General features: G+C 29.8%; 2 protein-coding genes and 1 pseudogene across 2 annotated transcripts; all 3 read right to left on the bottom strand.

The window, feature by feature from the left end:
- LOC129317299 (putative disease resistance RPP13-like protein 1) overlaps nt 1-23,142 on the bottom strand; it is a 104,772-nt pseudogene that overhangs the window by 6,777 nt on the left and 74,853 nt on the right.
- LOC129318061 (putative disease resistance protein RGA3) lies at nt 11,637-12,541 on the bottom strand. The gene is made up of 2 exons (XM_054962575.1): nt 11,881-12,541; nt 11,637-11,791 (listed from the first exon to the last, which is right to left on the bottom strand). The coding sequence occupies exon 1, from the start codon at nt 12,519-12,521 to the stop codon at nt 11,910-11,912; it is 612 nt and encodes a 203-aa protein (XP_054818550.1). The 5' UTR covers nt 12,522-12,541; the 3' UTR covers nt 11,637-11,791; nt 11,881-11,909.
- LOC129317298 (putative disease resistance RPP13-like protein 1) lies at nt 12,781-17,498 on the bottom strand. Its single transcript, XM_054961650.1, has 5 exons — nt 17,433-17,498; nt 17,225-17,315; nt 14,098-15,494; nt 13,620-13,958; nt 12,781-13,533 (listed from the first exon to the last, which is right to left on the bottom strand). The coding sequence occupies exons 1-5, from the start codon at nt 17,496-17,498 to the stop codon at nt 12,781-12,783; spliced, it is 2,646 nt and encodes an 881-aa protein (XP_054817625.1).

A 23,142-nucleotide genomic window follows, 5' to 3' on the forward strand; every position in this document is an offset into this window, starting at 1 on the left:
CTTTCTAAGTTGGTCTACAAAATTTTTGCTGAACCTGATTTACTATGGGCACGTGTCCTTAAAGGTAAATACCACATACAAGAACACAACAACTCGGAATATCACAAGGAGTTGCTGTTCTTATTTTTGGAGAAACATCTCAAAAATATGGCAAGACACTGTTATGCACCTCAAATGGAATCCTGGAGATGGAAGTAGCATCAAATTTTGGTCTGACTTTTGGGTAGGAGACAATGGACCCCTATATCCCTTATCTTTTGCTGAAATTAACAAGTTTGACCTACTCAAACCATTTTTGATTTCGTTGACAATTTGGACAATGGAAGTGGAGTTTATTCGATCATCTACTACCTCGCAGCCCACATAGCCCAGATTGCCAGAATCTCCATCAACATAATTGAATCGGAAACCATCTTGCCATTGGAACCTTAGTGGAAATGGTGTTTTTACTGTTAAATCATCATATATTAGCCGTCAATGTACTGATGAATCCGGCTGATAAAATCTGGTCTAAAGATTAGAAATTACGTATGGCTCAACGAATCCATACTTTTGTGTGGTTAATGACCAAAGGTAAACTTCTTACCAACTGTGAAAGATATGAGAGACATATGATAGATGATCCTACTTGCTTTCTTTGCCACCCTCATACTAAAACTATTGATCATGCACTGAGACATTGTCCCTTTACTGCCACTGTTTGGAAGAAGGTCTTGCCATCTGATTTACTACTTGATTTTTATGGAAGTGAGATGATTCCATGGCTCATTGGTCAATTACTTAATCCCCGACTAGACATTTCTTGAAAGATTGGTCTTAGTATCACTTGTTGGAAACTCTAGGACATTAGAAGCCGAAGTCTCTTCACAGAAGAAATTTTTGCTATGGATAGCATTCTTTTCTCATTTAAAGCTGTTGTTAATCATACTTATAGATGCTTTTTCTTCCCTTAGATCACTGATGTAATATTTTCTCGCTTTAACTGTTTGTACAGCTCTGTTTCAGGTTAATGATAATTCCCTTTTCACTCAAAAAAAAAAAAGGAACATTATGCTCTGTTAAATTAAAAGAAAAAAACATAAGTAATTTTTTTATTAATTTATTTTAAAAAATTATTTTTATTTATAATAATTAGGGATAAAATTAAAATGTTACCATATACTTTAACTAGAAATTATTTTTTTAATTTACATGATTTGATTAAAAATGTCTTATACATGAGGACAAGAGGGTATGTTTTTGATAAAATCTTTTAAAAAATTAATTAAAATAATATGAGTGGTAAAAGCTCTTATAATTTAAACAAGTGATTAAAAGTTTGAAACCTCATTTTTATACATGTAGTAATTTATCTCAATATTTGAAAAGATATTCTCAACTGTATTTTGTTATCAACGATAACCCTTCAGCACGCACGTTACTTGAAATAAAACAATCAATCTATTTCTAAACAATTTATTTTAGGATAATTGGATCATTGGCTAAAAAATTTTTATACCAAGAAAATATGGACTAAATTTTTGAAATTTTGAGAGTATGATCAATTTTATATGATATACAAAATATTTATTATTGATATACTAGGAGTTATAATTGAAAATTTAAAAATTTACAAAGAGTTTTATCATTGATATATAATGATGTATCATTAATAAATATAATAAACCTATCATAATATAAAATATAATAAATATTAAGTTGTCTGTTTAATTAATTTTATAAAATAGATTATATATACAGAAGTCCTTTTATTTTATAAAACGTTGGGGTTGAAAAGATTAAATCAACAACGCTTTCTTATCGATATTTATACAAAACATACTTTACTCCATCCTGCTGTTCTCTATTCATACATTGGTTTTTTTGGCTGCAAACAAAGCTGGCATTGATAATAAGAACCGAAAATAACGGAAATACATAATTACATCTAAACGATATAAAGAGAGTAAACTTATAATTAAACCAAGGCATCCCTTTTGTATTCTTCATTGAGACTTGAAAGTTTTTTATTTTAAAAATAAAAAATTATATTAAAGTTCACAGAAAAAAATTAATTATTACAAGATCTATTAACAATTGAATTAAACCTAATTTAATGGTAATAGATATTATAATAATTAATTTTTTTATGAAATCTAGGTGTAATTCTTCCAAAAGAAAGCTGTTGTCGAAATGACAAAGATAGAAAAATGTGAAAAAGAAAAAGAATAACTAAAAAAAATTAAATGCGGCGAAAAGCATATATGAGAATTTTTTTTTAAATAACAAGGAGGTAAGCTAAATAAATAATATATATTCATTAGATGATTAGTCTTATTTATATAACTAGTACAAATAATTCTGGTCCAAGAGAATCCTATAGTTAGGAAGTGATTTTATCATAACGATCATCGTGTGTGTTAGAAGAGGTCTTACATTGTTCAAACTTGATAAAATCTTGACATATATATACTAATATGAGAATTTGAACAAGTAATGAATTGAGAAGAGAAGAGAAGTGAGTGAGTAAATGCTCAAAATTTAATCACCATTGATTATACTTTTAATTACAATGTGCAGAAACAGTTTTCTTTAATTATCCTTAAGCCATACTTAATTTTTAAACCACTAAATTAATTGTCCTTAACCTGCTTGTGAATTTTCGACTTATATAAGCTTTTGCCCGTTGTTTGTTTAACACACTGCTCTTAAGTTTTGAAGCTCATTTCTTCTTCCTCTTGAGTTATTTTATATTTCTGTTTTGTGTCCTTGCTTTCTATTGGAAGAGTTCTTTAAATGTAATGTGTGAAAATCATCAAAGAAAGATATTTCTATTGGTTTGAAATTTCATAGAATGATTTGATTATATTAAATTTAAAACCTTGTGACATATTATTTGTTATTGTCAAAACTAATAACCAAATATTGGCTAACAGTCAAAGATTGGATTCTTAACACATTGGAATTAGTAAATTAAACAATGAGACTCATGTAGATCAAATTAATTTTCTCATTTACCTTGAGATACACTGAAGGTGATTATATCACAAAATCTTCAAGGGCAAAGGTGTGTCAATAAAAGTTTGCAAAGAATATATTAAAACGGGAATTGTTAAGAAAGCATCCTTAGTTACAAATTTGAAGATATAATATATATATATATATATATATTATATGAATTAATAGACATCCATTTTCTGACACACTATGTTACTGATTTTAAGACAATATCTTAATGTACTAAAATGAGCATCTAAGAATTACAAGTGGTGAATTTTTCAATGCAGAGAGAGATGTCAAGGTAAATTAAAAGTGTGCTAATTAAGACACAAATCTCAATAAACTGAACTATGCATGTAATCTGGATATCATACTTTTGTTGTCCTTATTGTTGCTGAAGTAAAATAGCAATTGATGAGGATATTCAATTCAACCACATGACAATTGAGAAAGCCGAATAAGAAAAACATCATAAATAATCAAATTTTTTGCCCAACACAAAAAATGAACATCAATGGAGCTAAAGTGGAAGTTTTATACATACATATATACATAATTATCATCTTTATGTATATGTTCATTGATCAATTGTTTTGATTAATATTAGAGTTAAGTGTCAATTTTGCCTATAAACTGGTCATGAAAGTTTACAAATGATTCTAAATTTAATTATGAGTCATTTATATCCTTTAATCACCCATATTTTTAATCAATCATCCTGTCATTTGTACTATCAAAATTTTCTATTAGCTGGGTCCAAATTTAATTTTTTAATATTTATTTATTATAAAAGATTCATATCTATTCAAGTAATTGTCAATATAAAAATGAGATATGAATATTTATGCACATGTACAAAGCTTGATGATGTGAGGTATGATCATTTTCAAATCAAATTTGTTTAAACCAACTTTTTGTAAAATTATCAAAATCTTGAATGGAACTAGGTTGATCGAGAATCATGTGAAAGACATATGAAGAGAATTGAGAATAGTAAATTCTAATGATTTCAAACTATAATTATATTTAGGTTAAGTTTTGATGATGATGAATATAGATTAATTAAATATATAAATGCATGATATAATAATGTTTATATTTATTCTCATGCATATTAATACTTGGACTAACCACTATGTTCATGATATATTATTAAAGGTTATTCAATGTGAATGAGCATGAAGAGGAAGCCATTGTTATTAGCATGCTTCACTCAATAATAAAGATGAAGAGAAAGGTAATCTAAGAAATGCTTAAGTGAATAAAGACATATAAGCTTGAATCCATCATTGCCTTGATCTTGATGGGTATAATGTCTTTAAGCTTTCTAACCTATATGTTAAACTCATTGTTTTTATATGCATTTATTTTAAATTTTAACTAGCATTTTTGTTTTAAAATAAATAGTGATATATAACCTTAATCTTGTTTTTAATCAATTATATCTCACAAGATTTGAAAAAGTTTCCTCTTAAATATTGTCTGAAAACTAACTTCATAAAGTTTCTTAAAAGTTATATTTACTCAAAGTGGAATTATGTTATCAATGTTTGAAGTTTATGATTTGAGTTAAGAGTTTTAGAGATATATGGTTTTGACCTTTATTTAGTATTTTCTATATATCTCTTAATATAAAATTCATTAATATGAAACTTCTTTCATTTAAAAATAGACTTGTAAATCTTCCCAAATACATTTATTTCATTCAGAATGAGTTTAATATGAAATTGTTATGATTTTTCAAAGTTGGTTGTATCCAAATCCTTTATAAAATGTCCTTGACCTTTCCTCACTTTTTTTAATCATATCTCTCAAAATATTTTGAATTTTTGAGTAGGTATTTAGTTGGAAACTAGACATTTAGAGCTTTCTAACCATATATCATTTTCTTAATTTGGATTTAAAAATGAAAGAGTTATGTTAGTTAGAAGTTGACTTAAACTGCATTCTAAATCTGTGTCCGTTATTTGAAATTGCAAGCCTTATTCAGGAATAGCTAGTCTTATTTGAAAATAAGCTTGCTTATTCTAGTAGAAGCATTGATTGTAATGCTCTATTTCTCACGTGAATAATAGGGGTCTTTGAAACTCCTTCTAATCCCTTTCCTTTCGCCTTATGAGTGTTGTGTTTACTCCATAACCTTCTTAAAATTATTTGAAATACAACTTTGTTTAGGATTAAACTCTTAATAATGATTTTTATCATTTCCTATTCCCATATAGTCAAGAAACTTAAAAGCTTAATCTATATTGAGTTTCTTTCTAGAATTGAGTATTCAACTTAATCTTAATCTTTTAAGGACCTTTCCTAATTGCCTACAAAGTATTTCAGTTGAACTCATAATCAAATATTCAGAATCTGAAAGCCTATCTGAGATTTTGATGAATAGGTCCTTATTTTGAAAGAGCTTCCTTATTTCAGAATAGCTTATTCCTATGTGTATTCCTTATTCTCAAGTAATCAACTCTCTTGCCTATTCAGAATTAACTTATTTAGGAATAGCTGTCTTTATTTAAGAATAATGTTCATCTCTTTAAAGCTTTTTCACGATGCATCATTTTGAAGTTTCTTATTTAGGAAACTTATTCAGGAATAGTCTATTCAAGAATAATAGAAATAACTTCCCTTATTCCCAAATAAATTTGTTCAAACCATCGTATGCATAAGTTTCTTCCGATATGAGAACTATATTTCAAAAGAACCAATCCTGTGCTTCTCATTGTTTGTTCTTCACTATTTCAAAATAAGCTTATTTATTCAAGAATAAGCATGAAGAAACTTGCTCTATTTCTCACATCTATAATAGGAGAATTTTGATTCTCTCTCTAATCTCTTTCTTCCCACTTTCTGAGAGTTGTGTTAGTTATTTAATCTTCCTAGAATCATTTTAAACAAAACTTTAGGTTGGATTAAACACGTCTTAATTATTCCAATAGTCTTACTCCTAAATAGTCTTTGTTCTTCCAGTATAATTTTCAACAGTAATATTGTTAGAGTATTAAATACATAAATGCTTTTATATTTGCTTTTGACTCCAACACGCTAACCCATCTGAAAAGCTACCATTTCCTACTATCTTTTTTAGGTAATAATATCATTGCAAAGCTACAATCTTACACTTACATCTACAACATTAAGGATCAAAAAGTAACAGAAAATTAATTGTGTCTACCAGATACTTTACAAGATGCAAGAGGAGAATAGACAATAACTCTAATGGCTACTTTAATGAGTCTAATGAATCACTTATCAACTCTAGTTATAAAAGGACTCATTTATGAAGATCGAAGCAGAGAAGTAATTGTGTGCAAGTTGTGATATTCAATACTCTCAACCACCTTTGTTTTTATTTTCAATATTGTTATATTTTAATGTATTCATCTACTCAATGAGTGAGTTTGTATGAGGATCACTTTGAGATCAATTCTTTCTATTATTTATCTGAGCAGACTTAAGATCAGGCGATCTTAAGTGGGTATTAAAATTACCTCTCAAAGGGGGAGAGAAACATACTTGTAAGACTGAGAGATTGTAAGTAGCTTCACAAGTGTTTGAATCAAACTTATGAGATTTTTGTAAAGGAGAGCAATATAGACATTAAGTCTGAGATTATATTGTGGCTTCACAAGTGCCCAGATTGAACTTTTAGTTATATTGAAAAATCTCAGGAGGTTCTTAGGAACTAGACGTAGGCCAAATAGAGTGGGCTGAATTAAGATAAATTCCTTGTGTATTGCTCGCTATCTCTCTCATTGTGATCAACTTTATTTATCCTCTCATCATTCATATTTCAAGTTTCTATGATCAAGAGCTTTAAGCGATAAATTGGAGGACACCTAATTCACTCCCTCTTGGCTGACCAGCATATCTAATAGGTTTTCGACGTGCATGCAGGTAGGTTCGTGAGAGCATGCCTAAGAGGACGTCAGAGTAGTCATCAGATTTCATGATGGTGGGAAGCACGATTTCTGTTTTTGACATAAAAATAGGGGAGAACAAAACCTAAGTCAAGTGTCATCATTTTAGTATGAAGCCGCTTCAACTGTCGGCAAAGGGATAGTAGAATACTAAGGTCTCAGCCAAAGCCTTTTTGGTCACTTGAACTGTATCTCATCCTCTCATCAAAGAATTGTGTTGATAGAACTGGATTATTGGAATTTAGAACTGAAGGCTCCTTTAGTTGTTGACCTCAAGCAAATGCTTCACCACGGTGCCATTGCCTTTGCCACACCTACCATTTTTAGTTGATGCCAATGAACTATGATATGGGTTGATTAGATATGGAGAGAGAGTGGGGAGGAGAGGGAGGGAGAGAGAGAGACAACGGGAAGGAGATGGAGAAGAGGGTGGGGTGGAAATAGAAAAGGAGAGAGATGGGAGGAGAGAGTTATTTTATATTATAAAAATATTTTAAAAATGGTGGGACCCACTATTAAATATTTTACAATGAAAATATTAAAAAAAATTCAAATATGCGCCTCACATAATGGGATAATAATGTCAAGGTACGGCAAACTGAATTTCTAAAGTTAAGAGATAAAATTGATCAAAAATTATATTTATAATCATTTGTAAACTTTTGCATAGTTTCAGGATAAAATTGACTTTTAACCTTAATATTATATAAAGGAGATAAAGTAGTGACTTGAATTAGTTTTTTACCTGCCTTCCTTTGCTTCTCATGTGACTGTTCTTTAAAACAGAGCAATTCTATTGATGTCTTCACCATAAGATAACACTATGAGCTTTCAATCACAACAATTTTTTTTAAAAAGAAGTGGTTTAATTTATTTTTGCTATAAGTGTTATCTGTCATGTGACATTTTCAATAGACTCTTGGCCATTGTTGTGCTTATTGAAAGCCAATAACGTTCTGCTGATGAAATTTTAGAGTAACTAACTAAGAAAAAATATGTGCAAAATCCAGGGAAAGAGAAAACATTCTGCCAAACTTTAGATTTGTGATTTAAAAGTATCACAAGAGTTGTCTTCAGCTTATCCAAGAGAAAGACATTGAGCTTTCTGTTGTTCATGAAATCTCGAAACTCGCTTGAGGCCATCTGATCATCTGGCAAGGTCTGCACAGAAGCAGAGAGCACCGCTTCTCCCACCTTAGCGGCGAACTCCATGGCTTGTTTTGTTTCAGAACTCAAAAAGTATTGCTTAGATGAATGAGAGAGAAGAGAGTTTGATGGGAAGAGATAGAGTGAAGCCACTGAGAGAATACTTTGCGCGTCAGAATATAAGGTTAAGGTAGGCCATCCGCAGCAACATCTCTGTTCGTTCTTGGAAAAGTCTACCAAATTAAACAATCATTCATTTTACTATCTATATGTTATTTTTTTTATATTAAATAGAAACTGTCAGAAAAGTTTACCATAATTTTAATTTTCTGGTTGAATTCTCTTTTATATCTGTCTTTAGTTGTGAATTTTGATTTTCTTGCTTTAATCCTATTTTCTGTTATATCTTAATCCTCTAGTTCTCACATTGACAAGAAATGAATAATACTGATAATGATGTAGAGAATTATTATTATGGAGGATTAAGGTTTCAAAATTCTGAAATAATTTCCTAAACTGTTTAGTTGATTAAACATGGATGGTCCTAAGAAGAAGGACTTGTATTTTTAAAATATTGGTAGGCCATTCACAATAACTTCTTCGGTCTTTCATGAAAGAGATTAACCCACAACCGTCCATTTTACCAAGAGTATCTTCTAGTGGCATTGTTGAATGGAACATATCAGCGAGGGAGGATTTTAAATTTAAAGATGCTTCGTGGCTTTGCTAGATTTCATATGTGAATTGATAATTAAAAAATCACCTTTATTTTAAATTTAATATGTATTAAAATTATAAGTTACTTAAATATTTTTAAAAAAATTAAATGAAATTTGATTTGTGAAGAAACCAATGTAGACAATTCAAATGGATGATGAACACTTTGGGCAAGAGTGAATGCTATTACAAAAATTGTCAAATATGACACATAGTACTTGTGGTTTATAACATGAATTTGACAGCTTCTCACTGATTTAATTTTGGCCAAATAAGAGGCCATTGCCAGAAAAAATTAGAACTCAGAGAGAATGGGAAGAGTGAGAGAGGAACAGAGGAAAAGGAAGAAGAGGCGAAGATATTTAAGTCATTGAAAAAAATATTTTAAAGAATAATATATCAAAAGTAAAAACCCATTATAAAGTGTGTTGTGTGTGTATGTTTGTGTCTATATATAAATCATCAGCTTAAGATTTTAGGAATATGAAGAGAGGATTAGTTAGTTTCTTACCCGCTCTTGATTCAATCTGTGCTGGAAGTGGAGCAATTCTTCTGCTAACCTAATAATATAAAACAAAGAATTAATTAGATACACATTTTATAAAAAAAAATTTCATTAAACATTAAAAAAAAAGAACTGTTGCTTAGCCTCAACAACTGGGTTAGCTTCTTACTTGACTTCCTTGGATATCATATCTGTCTCTTGTGTTTGAAGTATAGAAATTCTACTGCTTCCCCTGTTCCTCATCTTCTTGATTAATCAAAACATGCAAATCTTATAAATTCAGAAATTAATTAATGTTACTTAACAAATATATATGTGTGTATCATAACTCACATCTCATTAGAAATATATGTGATTAAAATCACACTTCATTCGTTCATAAATATCTAATCAGGCATGGATATTAAATACTATATCGAGCCAAATAATTAAATATGGTTCCAAATCTTGTTATTATTATTATTAACGAAGGGGGTACGAATTCTAGGAGCAAAAAATAGTTTAAATAACATATTATTAAAGTATTAATATTAATAATTTATTACTCCCTCTATTTCAAATTATAATATACTTTTAAATAAAATTTCATATACTAATAAATCTCATTAAATACACTTAACAACCTTATATTTTCAAAACAAAAATATAAACTTTTCAAAATACCCATCATTTAATATATTGAAAAGAGAAGAGATGGAAATTAATTATAGAGGGAGAAAGGGTAATATTGAAATTGGTGTATTTAATGAAATCTTAATCTACCCAAAATATCTTATATTTTAAAACAAAGAAACTTCTGAAGAAGTGCCCTATAATTTGAGATAGAGGGAGTACTTAATAATTTAAATATTTTATTATTTAAAAATTTTCACACACAATTTACATGGCAACTCTTTTGATGTACAACTTTATGAAGGAGGACTTGTTAATTTTAAAGATAGACTTATACTTTATCATACTATTAATTTACAAATCACCTATAAATGTTAGAAAAACTAGTTGAGTTGTTAATATTTAAAAGATGATTTATAAATTTTGTATGAATATTTATAAATAATAATATTTAAACTTTTAAATAATTAAATATTTAAACAAAATTTTAGTAAATTAAATATGATATTTTTAATTACTTATCTATCTTTCTAGCATTGATGATTCAATAGTCACACAGAAATCGGTCAAAGCGATTGACTAAAATAATATTTTAATATTTTATATGGGTAATAAATAAGATTAGTCAATTCAAATTTATTCATAATTTAAGAACTTAATCTGTATTAATTTTCTTATAAATTCTTTTTATACAACTTTTTGAGTCTTTTTTTGTAATTCTCTAGATCCTTTGTTTGTCATTTTTTGGGCCAACTAATAGTCAAATCAAAAGATGTTTAACATAGAGATAATATTGCTCATTAAAAAAAAATTATTTAGTGGAGAAATTGCCGCACTTTTCACTATAAAATGTCCAATGCTTTTAAAAAAAATTTAGGAATAAATTAGGTCTTTAACCCAAATAATATTGAATTACCTAGTTTCACCCTCTCTGTTTTTTGAATCTTTTCTGTCAGTGCCATAAATACCTCTTATGAGAACTGCTTGATATGTAACATTTTCAGGGACTCATGACCATTTCTCTGCTCATTGAAAGCTAATGACATATATTATTTCCAAGTTATATAAGTTCCCTCATGATTCAGAATTAACAGCAATATGATATAAAAAATAAAATTGAAAAGTGGTTTGTTCCCATTATAAGCATTGCTTGATACGTGGCATTTTTAGCGAACTTTTGGCTTTAGCTTTGCTCATTGAAAGCCAGTAGCATGCTGCCTTTGTAACTGTAAAAAGCAATATAGATGCCAAAACAAAAAAAGTGACAGTAAGACTTGGTCCACTGTTCATGATTGGGTATATGAGTTTTGTGAAACAAGAAATGAAGAACAACAAATGCAACTTATCTCGTTACAAAAAAAATCCAAACTCTTCATATTTATGAGAGACTGGACAAATGTAGGGAATAAGCTAAGAAAGCTGGAGAACCATCATGATAAAATGGTTCAAATTACACCAATCCTGTTATGGACAGATATTTCTCATGTTATTCTGTCAAATGATCAAAGAATGCTGCCAAGTCTTGTATACCTTTATGATTAACAAATATCATTCATCAAACGAACACAGATGACATATATAACAAGCTGCAATAAATTGTGCAGATCAAATTTGACAGAACCAATATATGATAAAACTTAAAAATTGAAACATCAAGCCATAATTGAAATTTTAAACAATAATTTAAAGCAACCATAGAAGCAATCCCATTTATTGATAAGAAATCGCATCAATGGAAATAAGCACAACTGGCTGTTGAAAGGAATATATATATATATATATATATATATTACAGAAGCACTGAGGTTAAGCAAATTCTAGAAGTTCACCTATATCTGCTGCAGGCAAGATCTAGTCATAAGATGTAAACAAATGCTATGACCACAAGGGAATACCAACATTGTGATGTGCAAGCCTGCAAGGTCAAAAATGAAAAAGAAACAATAAATAATATTTGTTGATGAATATTAAAATATTTAGTTGTCTCTAAATTTCAAGGCTCACCTTTTGATTCTATGCATGTAACATCTCCCTCAAGAATCATAGTGTTGGTCATTAATCTTTATAGTAGGAGTATGAGCAATCTTGGACAAGTGCTTTCCTCTCTGATAATGACATCTCTCTCTTAATTCAGGACAGCGAGAGATATGCAATAACAAATGAGAGGATGGCAGATCATCTTCTGGCAAAGATTCAAGGTTTGGACAATCATGGATGTAGAGTGCTTCTAGAGAAGCAAGGTGTTGAATCCCTTTTCCATCCAAGAATTTAAGATTAGGGACATTCCGTATGTAGACACGCACAAGAGAAGTTGGCAGTAACTGTTTCTTCAGTAAATTGTGGAGAATACCTTCACCTTCATCACCTCTAAACCAAAATTCTAAGAGAGAAGCCATCCGTTGGAAACCCCAATCCTCTATGGACATAGATGATAGTCCCTTGCAATCATCAACCAAAATTGATCGCAAGTTAGAAGGTAAACCATGTTGAGGCAGCAAGTTAAAATTCGGAAGCCGAGAAAGATTAAACTTTTGAAGGGCACCAAGGGAATCAATTTTCACTTCTGCCATTGATCTAAGACTTTTGCAATCAAAGGCACCAAAAGATTCTAAGGTAAGAGCAGATCCCCCAAATTGTGTAAACATGTCCAGATTAAGACAACCATCAAAATAAAGATGTTTCAGCCTTGGAAAACAACTTAAGGAAAAGGATGTTAAGGAATGACAACTATTTTTTATTTCCAAATGTTCGAGTGACGTGTAGTTTTGCCAAGATTCCAGGGGTAGGAATTCTAATTTCTTACAGTCCCAAATTTCAAGCCGTCGCAGTGAAGTGGGCAGGCCATTTATTGGGAAGGACTTCACAAATTGAATATTTATGAGATACAAGTCTTGAAGATAATGGCTACTCGGTTTCAATCTTGGCAAAAGACTGCAAGCTGTAACACACCTCAATTCGGAGACATTTTAGTGAGACCGGAGAATCATTATCAAGAGTCCTCAACAAGCCTTGTTCCCCTAGTTCAATATTTAATTCCTCAATAGATGTAATACATTGCAAAGCTGATGATTTTACCTTCAATTGATTGCACTTTAATATATCAACCTTTGTCAATGAAGGAAGATTGTTGGGAATGTCTCCCTTGAACATAGGACAATCATATAAATACAAATGTTTAAGACAAGGAAATGGAAATTTGGTACCTTTAACTTCAAATGGTATCCATTCCTCCCAAACTGGCATCTTCTCAAATCTTAGACTTTTCAAAATCCGAAATGGCTGAAATGAAGAGGACTCTGTTTTACTGCAATAAAACTCATGACTAACTGTGTGTATTAATGTTATTCCTTTGATCAAGAGCTCTTTGAGAGAAGGTGGTTGTCCAAATGGTGGAAGTGATAAGCAATAGTTGCAATCACTTATAGATAAAAAGGTAATATTTGTAAATGAAGAATTTCCCACCCAATTTGGAAAGCTAGTACCACCATAATAGTTGACGGTCAATCTTTGTAAATTTCTTGAAGGTTGCAGCATGTCAAGTACATCTTTTACAACTCGTGAATCCTGAGTATCACAGTCCCATTCCAACACTAACTCCTCAATTTTTTCTCGCCTCTTCAAGTTCACCACGTAAGCATCCATGCAATCAACGACTTTCTGTAGCATCAAAATGGAAAGCCTTCCTTGTAGATGAGGGAGTTTTCTTAACTCCTTATCCCCAAACCATCCTTCTGTTTTCCCACCCCAAAAGTACTCAAATTATAAAGATTTTGAAGTTTGCTAATTTGTGTTGGCATCTCCTTCAAAGCAATGCCACTAATGTCCAGATGGCGTAGATTAATAAGCTTCTCTATCTTTCCAGGCAAGTCATTGAAAGACAAACAATATGATAAAAGCAAGGTTTGCAAGTTGTAGAGTGTAAAGCTTGAATCAGGCAACCGAGTGATTGAGGTATAGGAAAGGTCCAGATATCGCAAATGCTGCAAGTTGCCAATTGAATTAGGCAGCTCAGTGATACTGTAATACCCTGACAATGACAGCGCTCTTAACCATTTTAGTTTTGAAAACAAATCAGGTGGCACCTTTTTGAACAAAAAAACAAAAGATCCCATATTTAGTTGGTAATGTGACAAAAGAGTCCTCAAACAATTTAAATGGTAAAAGCTCTCAAACTTTTTAAAAGTCATCATATCGTTGTTTGGGATATGATAAATGGCGAACAGATTTTGGGATTTCATTGCCTTCAAACCAAAGACAACTCCTACCAGATACAAATTTGGCTAAATCATTGATGAGATCATGCATGACAAACTTTCTTGGATCACCTTCGTATTGCTGAAAGAAAGGCCTAGACAACAATTCATTAAAGCAGTCACTTGCTTGTGTCTCCAATGCTTTCTCCCCATGGGAGTATTGCTGTACAAATCCTTCAGCCATCCATAACAAGGTCAATTGCTTTTTATCTAACACAAGGTCTTTCGGAAATATTGAACAATAGGCAAAACATTGCTTCAAATGTGAAGGAAGATAAAGATAACTCAAACACAAAGCAGGTAGAACATCATCATTTGGTAAGTCCCACAGGTTGCTATTTAGAATTTTATTCCGCTCCTCTGCATCCTCTTTTGAGCGCAAAAGACCTCCAACTGTTTTGGCAGCTATTGGTAGGCCACCACATTTTCTTGCAATTTTCTTACCAATTGCTTCTAACACTGTATATTTGTTGGGATCTTCATTTCTAAGAGCATGCTTGGCAAGTAAATGCCAACAATTTTCATTTGAGAGAGGAGTCAAGTTATATACAGGAAACGTACGTGTGATTTCAGCAACTCTTTGTTGGTGAGTTGTTACAATGATCTTGCTGCCCCTTCTTCCACAGCGAAAAGGAGTTACCAGATCATCCCAATCACTATATTTATCATTCCATATGTCATCCAACACAAGCAGAAATTTTTTATTGGTCAAGCAATTTTTCGGTTCAAACCGAAGTAAGTCTAAATTTTTATTGTGATAGACTTTTGAAGTGACAGATTCAACCAGATTCTTGGTAACATCAAAAACATTAAACTTGTTTGAAACACAAGCCCGAGCCTTCAAATCGAAATGTTGTCCCACTTCCTTGTCATTGTAAAGGAGTTGTGCAAGGGTTGTTTTCCCCACACCACCCATTCCCCAAATAGTGATCAGTCCTATATCATTATCCTTTGCATCTTCATTAAACAACAGCATGTTCAAAAGTTTTTCCTTATCATCCTCTCTGCCAACCACAGCAGATTCATTTACCAATGATGTTGTAGCTGTTTTAATTCCCCTTGAGCTAACACTTTGCACACCAAGGATATCCTTCTGCTTGGCAAAGTGTTCAAGCCTACTTGATATTGCTTCGAGCTTGGCGTTCATACCCCAGTGTTCAAGCCATTCTTTGACTGAACCATTGGTGACTTGCTTCTCCTCTGCATCATTAAGAACTACTTCAAGCATCAATAGAGTTACCTTCAACCCACCAAAGAGAGAGACTTTCAACTTTCTATTTCTCAAGAAATCTCGAAACTCGTTTGAGGTGATTCTATCTATCAAAGTTTTCGCAGAAGCAGAGCTAAATGCTGGCCCCACTAGAGCTGCAGCCAACAACTCAATGGTATTGCGAGAATATTAAGAGTTTGAATTGTAGCAAATAAGTTTAAGTAGGTAGATACTGATGCAAGAAACCCTTCAACAGCAACTTCAAGACCAAAATAATATTTTCTCTAATAAGCATCTATAATTCAAAACAAGAACTGGAAGCAGTTATATTTTTCTAAACTCGAAAATATATTACAGAAGATATTGTCGCTTACTAATTCAAAACTCTTACCTTGTATATGAATTAATTTATAATCTAATGGCTCTGTCATACAATAACGCAACATATTTTAATAAATGAAAGATTATGGATACCGTGTCACTCGATATAATGAGTCCAGATAAGATATTGTTACTGAAAGCAAATGCAGTGATATAAAAAGCATTTGTCAAATCATAGGGTATAAAATCTAATAAAAGACCCTGATCAAACTTGTGAATCAAAACTAGATTTCAGGGTAACAAGTGTACTACAGATACATAACTTGCAAGAAGTTAAAGATCCTGTCAACCTATAGGCAAAATAATTTTTTTTTTTTTAAATAACCGCAAGATTGAGCAAAACTATAAAGATTAAAAGTTTAAACTTACACAGATCTTAAAATAAAAGTTGCACTATACGTATGCACGCAAAAAAGAAGTTTGCATTATACAAAACTCTTCTATAATTTCAAAATTTCGTTTTCCGTTTTCCTCTATTAATGAACTGTATTTCCCTTCTAGAGAACTTCCATGAGCAGAAATAATTAAAAAATATATATAATTTTGTAAATTTACATAACTATATAAATATATACAATAAAATTTTACACATTATTCTTATTAATATAGTTTCTAATTATAATACATTAAATATTATTATATTCAGAAATTAATTGAACATTAAATTTAACCCAAATTAAAAATAATAATGCTAAGTATATTATTAATATAAAATAAATGAAATCACAAATATATTATTAATAAATTAAATAAGAATTTTTATTTTCTTTATTATCATACATTCTGGAGTGCTTTGATAATGAAGTACTTCTATAACCTGAGATTCTTTCTGTTTTTGGCTAAATTTAATAAAGCGCTACCTTATGCTCATTATTATTTTTTATCTTTTTCATTACTTAAGCCTAAGAAAGTGCTTTGTCGATCGCTCCTTTAGATTGATTAATTCTTTTTTTTTTTTTAAATCTACAGGATCGCTGCTTCATATGAGCGCTCCCATATGTTTTTAGATTTTAAAGTGAAAGGTTTTGTGTATGTTTATTAGGAGCATTTTGTACTTAAGCGCTTAACTATCAATTTATGATCTCAATTTATAACCACTTTCAATCTTCTTCCATAGCCAAATATCTTGTCATAGGCTAGTTGAGCATGTTCCAGATTTCGTCCAGCAATAACATCGACTTCTTTTTGATGATGAGCTCCAGCTATTGACAAACAATTTAATATGGTTGGTTAATTAGTCTCATACTCATTTCACTACAAAAGAATAAAAATAAAAATTTGGCTTTCAGTAACAATTTTTTTTATCACCACTAAAAAGTAATATGAGGACAATGCACTTTATTGTTTATTTTTAAAGACAAAACAACAAGCTCTATTTTATCAGATGGAGTCAGTTACATGAAAATCAGATATTTTTTGTCATCTTAAAGCTTCATACAATGTTTATATTAAATTGACGACATTTGTATTAGTAAATCAAGCAATGAGATGTGTTAATAACGACTGATGTACTCTTTTAACAAGACAGGTATTCCTTCGTTGCTCATCGTATAACTCTTTTCTTCAAAACAGAGCAATTCTACTAGTGTCCTCACCTATGTTGACAAGATTAATTAAAACACAATATTACATTAATTAATTAAATTCAATAGCACTTGAAAGCTTCCAATCACAATAATTAACAAGTGGTTAGTTTTAATTAAAAGCATTACCTGCAGATATGTGACATCTTCATGAAACTTCTGGCCATTGCTCTGCTTATTGAAAGCCAATAGCATTCTGCTTTTGAAATTTTAGATTAAGTTACTAAAAAACAAAGCAGCATCCAAGAAAAAGAAACACTCAGTCAAACTTTTTAGCATTGTACTTTATAAGTAATCTGTAGTGAATATAAAAAATAAAATGTTTCTGTTCGCTTGAAGTCCCATATAGTGACTAATTCTATCAAATTAAAAACAATGGAATTAAGTGAATTATTCTTTAAGAAAAAGCAATGATCCCCAACATTACACTGCTTTTCCTTTTGTTCACTTTTTCTGACCTGATATAGGAAAACAAAATATCGTACGTATTTATTCAATGACACTAATTTTAATAACCAAAGAAAAGTAAGCAATATCCAAGAAAAGAAAAACATACACTCAAACTTTAGCTTCACGATTTATAAATAATTTGAGAATAATATAAAATTAAGATATCTTTCGACTAAAAGGGTATAAATTTTTTTTTTATATATATAAAAGAGTATGAAGTTAAGACCACTATATATATACATTTATATCGAATAATTATTGGGAATATGCAGCAGGCCAAGTGCAAATGGACTTAGGCCATAAGTCCCTTTAGTGTGACGTTGCAATTAAACTAAGAGCCCGGTCCGAAACTTTTTTTTTTTTAATCAAGTTTAACATTGTAATTAAAAACATTAGAATTAGTGAACTATTCTAAAAAAGCAACGAGGCTCAACATTATACTGCATATTCTTTTGTTCATTTTTTCTGACCTGATTTAGGAGAACAAATTATCATACTCATTCAAAGACACTAATTAATCTTAGTAATATTTTGCTAATGAAATTTTTGAGCAAGTTACTAGAGAAAAGCAAGCAATATCCAAGAAAAAGAAAAGTATTCAATCAAACTTTAGCTATGTGGTTTATAAGTAAGGTGTGAATACTGAGTGTCCATTTTTCCTTCAATTCTGCCACAGATTAAGCTTACAATTCTTCTTGATCTCCTTTCATATTTTATCTAGCCTGATATATTATCAAGCAGAGTATCAGATCCGATCCATTAATGACATGCTTGAAATATATTTTGTAACAATAAAGTTCATTACACATTTTTTTCCCAAAAAAAAAGAAAAAAATCAGATGGATCAACTCACATCTATTACCTGATTTATCGAAATATAATAAATCTTATAATATAAGTAATGGGACTTCACTTCTCTCCACTAACCTTCCTCTCCATTTCCTCTTCACTATCCTAAAATAAAATTTGAACTGTTCAAATTTAGTGCGGACTAAATTTGGATAGTCCAATTTAAATTTTTTATTAAAATTTTTATTTTATACTTATTAAAATAAAAATAATAATATTAATAAATTCACTTTATCACTAACCTGGACAATCTAGATTTAATATGTATGATTCAATTTAATATTAAAATTTTTATAATTTTTATAAATTGACTATCCAGATTCACTCTGAACAATCCAAATTTAATATTAATCTTTTTATAATTTTTATTTTAATAAATATAATATTAAAAGTGAAGATTATATCCCAACTAACACTTTTCAAAAAAAATTATAAAAAATTATAGGTTAAAAAATTTAAATCCGAACCATTTAAAGTAAATTTAAATAATCAATTTATCAAAATTATATTAATTTAATATTAATTTTTGGACCCTTGAAATTAAATATGGATTTTTTTGATTGGTGATAAAATAGAATTATTAAGAAATTTAATTTTTATTTTAATAAGTATAAAAATAAATATAAATAAAAAAAATAAAAATTTTAAATCTAGATCATCCAAATTTAGCCTATACCAAATTGGGATGGTCTAGATTTTATTTTAGGTTAGTGTAGATGAAAGTTAGTGAAGAGAAATCAAGTCTGCAGAAGTATCACTTCCCCAACTCACATCTCACTACGAACACGGATACATTTTATATCTAATCAAGCATAAATATTAAATATGTTATACTGGGCCAAAGCACAGAAGAGTGGTTTCTAAAAAAAAAATTTATATATATATATATATATATAAATTTTTAAATTTTATAATTAACCCATATCTTTAGTCACTTGATAATTGAGTTCAAATTTAATATGCTGTCGTGACCCTTTCTCATGTGGAGATGTAAATGACGATTAAGTATTATGAAATATGATAATTATTTTTTAATCTAAAGGGTTTTGTCTAACATTTTGATTTTTGATAAAATGACAAACTTGCCCTCAATGATTATTATGGGAAATTACAACTTTAGTTGTATTATTGGCTAAAATGGAATAGAGAATAACTACTTTCTTTCTACGAATTTGTTCATCAATAAAGTACAGCCAAATTGTCATTTTCTAATCTATTTATAAATCACAAATTTTCATAAAGAAAATAATCATTTTCTATTCTATTTTAGTTAATAATAACGCCACCAAAGGAGTCTATCATTTCTTATAATAATCATTCATAACAATTATGTTATTTCATCAAAAATTAAAATGTCTCACAAGTCCTAGGAGCTAAATAATAATTGTTGTATGTTGCAGTAGTTAATTATCATTTGAGGTTTTTTTTTGTCATTTTCCCAAAAAGAAACCACATATAATACAAAAATATACAATAACAAGGAGGTGAGGTCAGGTTAAAAAAAGAAAAAATTATATATAGATCTCTAGACTTATTTATAAATAAATCTCATAAAATTCAAACATCAAAACTAGGTCCTAAAAGACATGAGTGTAATTTAAAATTAGATTGCAAAGACAATAATAACCCTATAAAATATATATTACATTAATCAAATAATTAATTTATAATTATTTCATCAGCAATTTATAACTATAATTTTAATTTTTTATAACTATAGTTTTACATATCTAACAGTTAAATAATTATGTGTTACTAATAAAGTTTAACATTAATTATTTACAATTACTTCATCAGTAATTTATAACTATAACTTTAACTTTTTATAACTGTAACTTTATATATTCAATAATTGCACTGATTAATTTAATTGTTGAATATGTAAAATTATAATTGTAAAATGTTAAAGTTATAACTGTAAATTATTGATGAAGTAATTATAAATTATTCAATACTTAAATAACACAAAGTATAAAAGTTTTTCAATATATATATCATATACTCTGACAATACTTTTAAATAAATTACGTCGCTCGGGCCAAAAAAAAAAGCATTACATCCCCATAAATTAGTTAATTTTTTAATAATTACACATTCTTTTCTTGTTTATTTTTATTTAACATGATGTCTCAATTAAAAAATTTATTACTTACACTCATAATTAAGAATATTTTAGGAAAACCTCATTAATTAAATTTTGAAAGGCCTAAAATGTCTTATTTTTTGAACAACTTATCTAAAAAAAATACTTCATATTTTTTAATGGAGGGAGTACTATTTTTTATTATATTTATAAGTCATTTTCAATACTTAAATTGAAATCAAGAAAAAATATTAAAACTTATTAACTATGTCAAAAAAATTAATTAGTTTATAACTTTGTCTCCATTAAATATACATATTTTAATAACATATATATTTTCTCTCATTAATGTTTAATGTGGATAAAAAGGAAAAACTGTATTAAAAATTAATGCCATAATTTATAAATAATCTCTCTCTACCTTCTAAAGGACAATTTTCTTAATCCACCCTTCTAAATAGCAATGGGGAAGTATACATTTATTACATCACATATCAGTATATATCACAACATATTATATTATTTTTGCATTGGCTTTACAATATTTGATTGAGTTGATTAGTCTTCAAATTGGATTATGATATTGATATGTCATCAAGTGATCAGATGCTGTCACTTATCCTGGTTTATGATATATATGATACTAATGAGATGTTTACTATTATTATTATTATTATTATTTTTTGGTTGTGTATGTAATCGGATGAGACAATTATTCTTTCATATAAAATTATACATATAATATAGACATAGTAATCAATATATAATTTATGATTGATGGGGGGAATCTTGGAGAATGGTAGTGACGAGAAGAAAAAATAACAGTGAAGGTTGAACATAATTAAAGGTTTATCTATTTATAGGGTATATGTTCATTAATTATTTGTAAAAACAATTCAAGATTCATGAATTCACTCATGAATAGATGAACCTTTAGTTGTATTTGGCTTTCACTACTATTTTTTCTTCTTCTGGGAATCCTTACTGCCGTTGTCCTTAAAATCTTAAACCCTTACTGAATTCTAAACAAAATTCTTAATGACCCAATCTTGTTTATTCAATTAATTTCATTCTTCTCTATCCTTCACCATCTATTCAAAAACTAATAATATTCACATGTCTGGTGAAAAAATGATTTATTTGGAAATAAAAAAATAGAATAAAATATTGTATCCTAAAATTTTAGGAAACAGTTATTGGGCCTTCTTTTGATTGGGTTTGTGCTTCTTATATAAAGTTACAATAATGCAACGGTCTAATAATTTAGCCTCTAAATTCATGTTCTGCAAATTTTCTTTGTTTTTGGGAGTTTTTAAATCCATGATTTTCGCTTGGGGAAAAAGAAAAACCCATAAATTTCAGGAGATAAAAATATTAAATAAAAGAAGTTTGCGAGTTCGATGAGTTTCGATCACCCTGGAATCAAGTTGATGGTGAGTTTGATGTTCCGTTTTCTGTTTAGTTATATGGGAAAATCCTGAAATCTAGTCCAAGTGTTTTTCAACATTGAACTGGGTTAAGCTCTTGGCAAAAGATGTGGGCTTCTCAGAATTTTCAAAGCCGCGAGTATTTTTGTCATCGTTGTCCGGCTCGAAGTTTCTCAAAGGAATCATCCTCTCGGAATTTTCAAAGCCACGCTTCATCTTACTCATCCCATTTAGCTTGCCAGTTGCCACCACCTGTGAATTTTTTTGGTCAAAAAATCAACTTCTCATAATCTTAAAGTTATGATTTTTATAAAGTTGTTTAATTTTCTATGACTATTATAATCAAATATAGTATAATGAAAGCCCAATTGTGATATTTTAAATGCAGAAGCACCTCCTAGTTGATTTTACGCAACATGCAGCAAAGAATCCTAATTACGATTGTTCGGAGTTTTCAAAAAATTATCCAAATAATGTAAATGAGTTTTGTTGAAATGGAAAGAGCAGAAACGAGCAGAAATGAAAGGCACACACATAATGGAGCATAAACGGAAGACACACACATAATGGAGCATAATAAACTCTTTGTAACCTCCTCTTAATTTTTGTAACCTCCCTTTAAATTTGTATGGTTCAGTTTCACGATTCCAGGACTATAAATAGGACCCTTATGGTTGTGTAAGAGGCAGACTTAAAAAGAATAATAATTGCTTGTTTTCATTCGGTTTCTGTGCCATTTTGGTATCAAAGCTGGTCCAGAGAGCAAGAGAGTAAGTTACGGTTGAGAAAGTACGCCGGAAAGAAGAGAGATTCAGAGGAGGAGTCCCCGACGTCTTCGTGTTTTGCAATCCAAGCATTTTCTCGAAAAACTAACATCATCATCGTGCTTAGGAGGTCCGAAACGTGGAACAAAAGGTTCCCCGTCACCGGACAACACAACACACGCCGTCACGCGCCGTCACTGAAAGTCTACGCGCCTCGCCGCCGATACACGTGCCGTCACGCACCATCCGGAGGTTGAAGACGCTGA

The sequence above is a fragment of the Prosopis cineraria genome, unplaced genomic scaffold (assembly GCF_029017545.1).
Source record: "Prosopis cineraria cultivar Desert tree isolate PC_DT_omini unplaced genomic scaffold, ASM2901754v1 PC8, whole genome shotgun sequence".
In the NCBI taxonomy this organism is placed as follows: Eukaryota; Viridiplantae; Streptophyta; class Magnoliopsida; order Fabales; family Fabaceae; genus Prosopis; species Prosopis cineraria.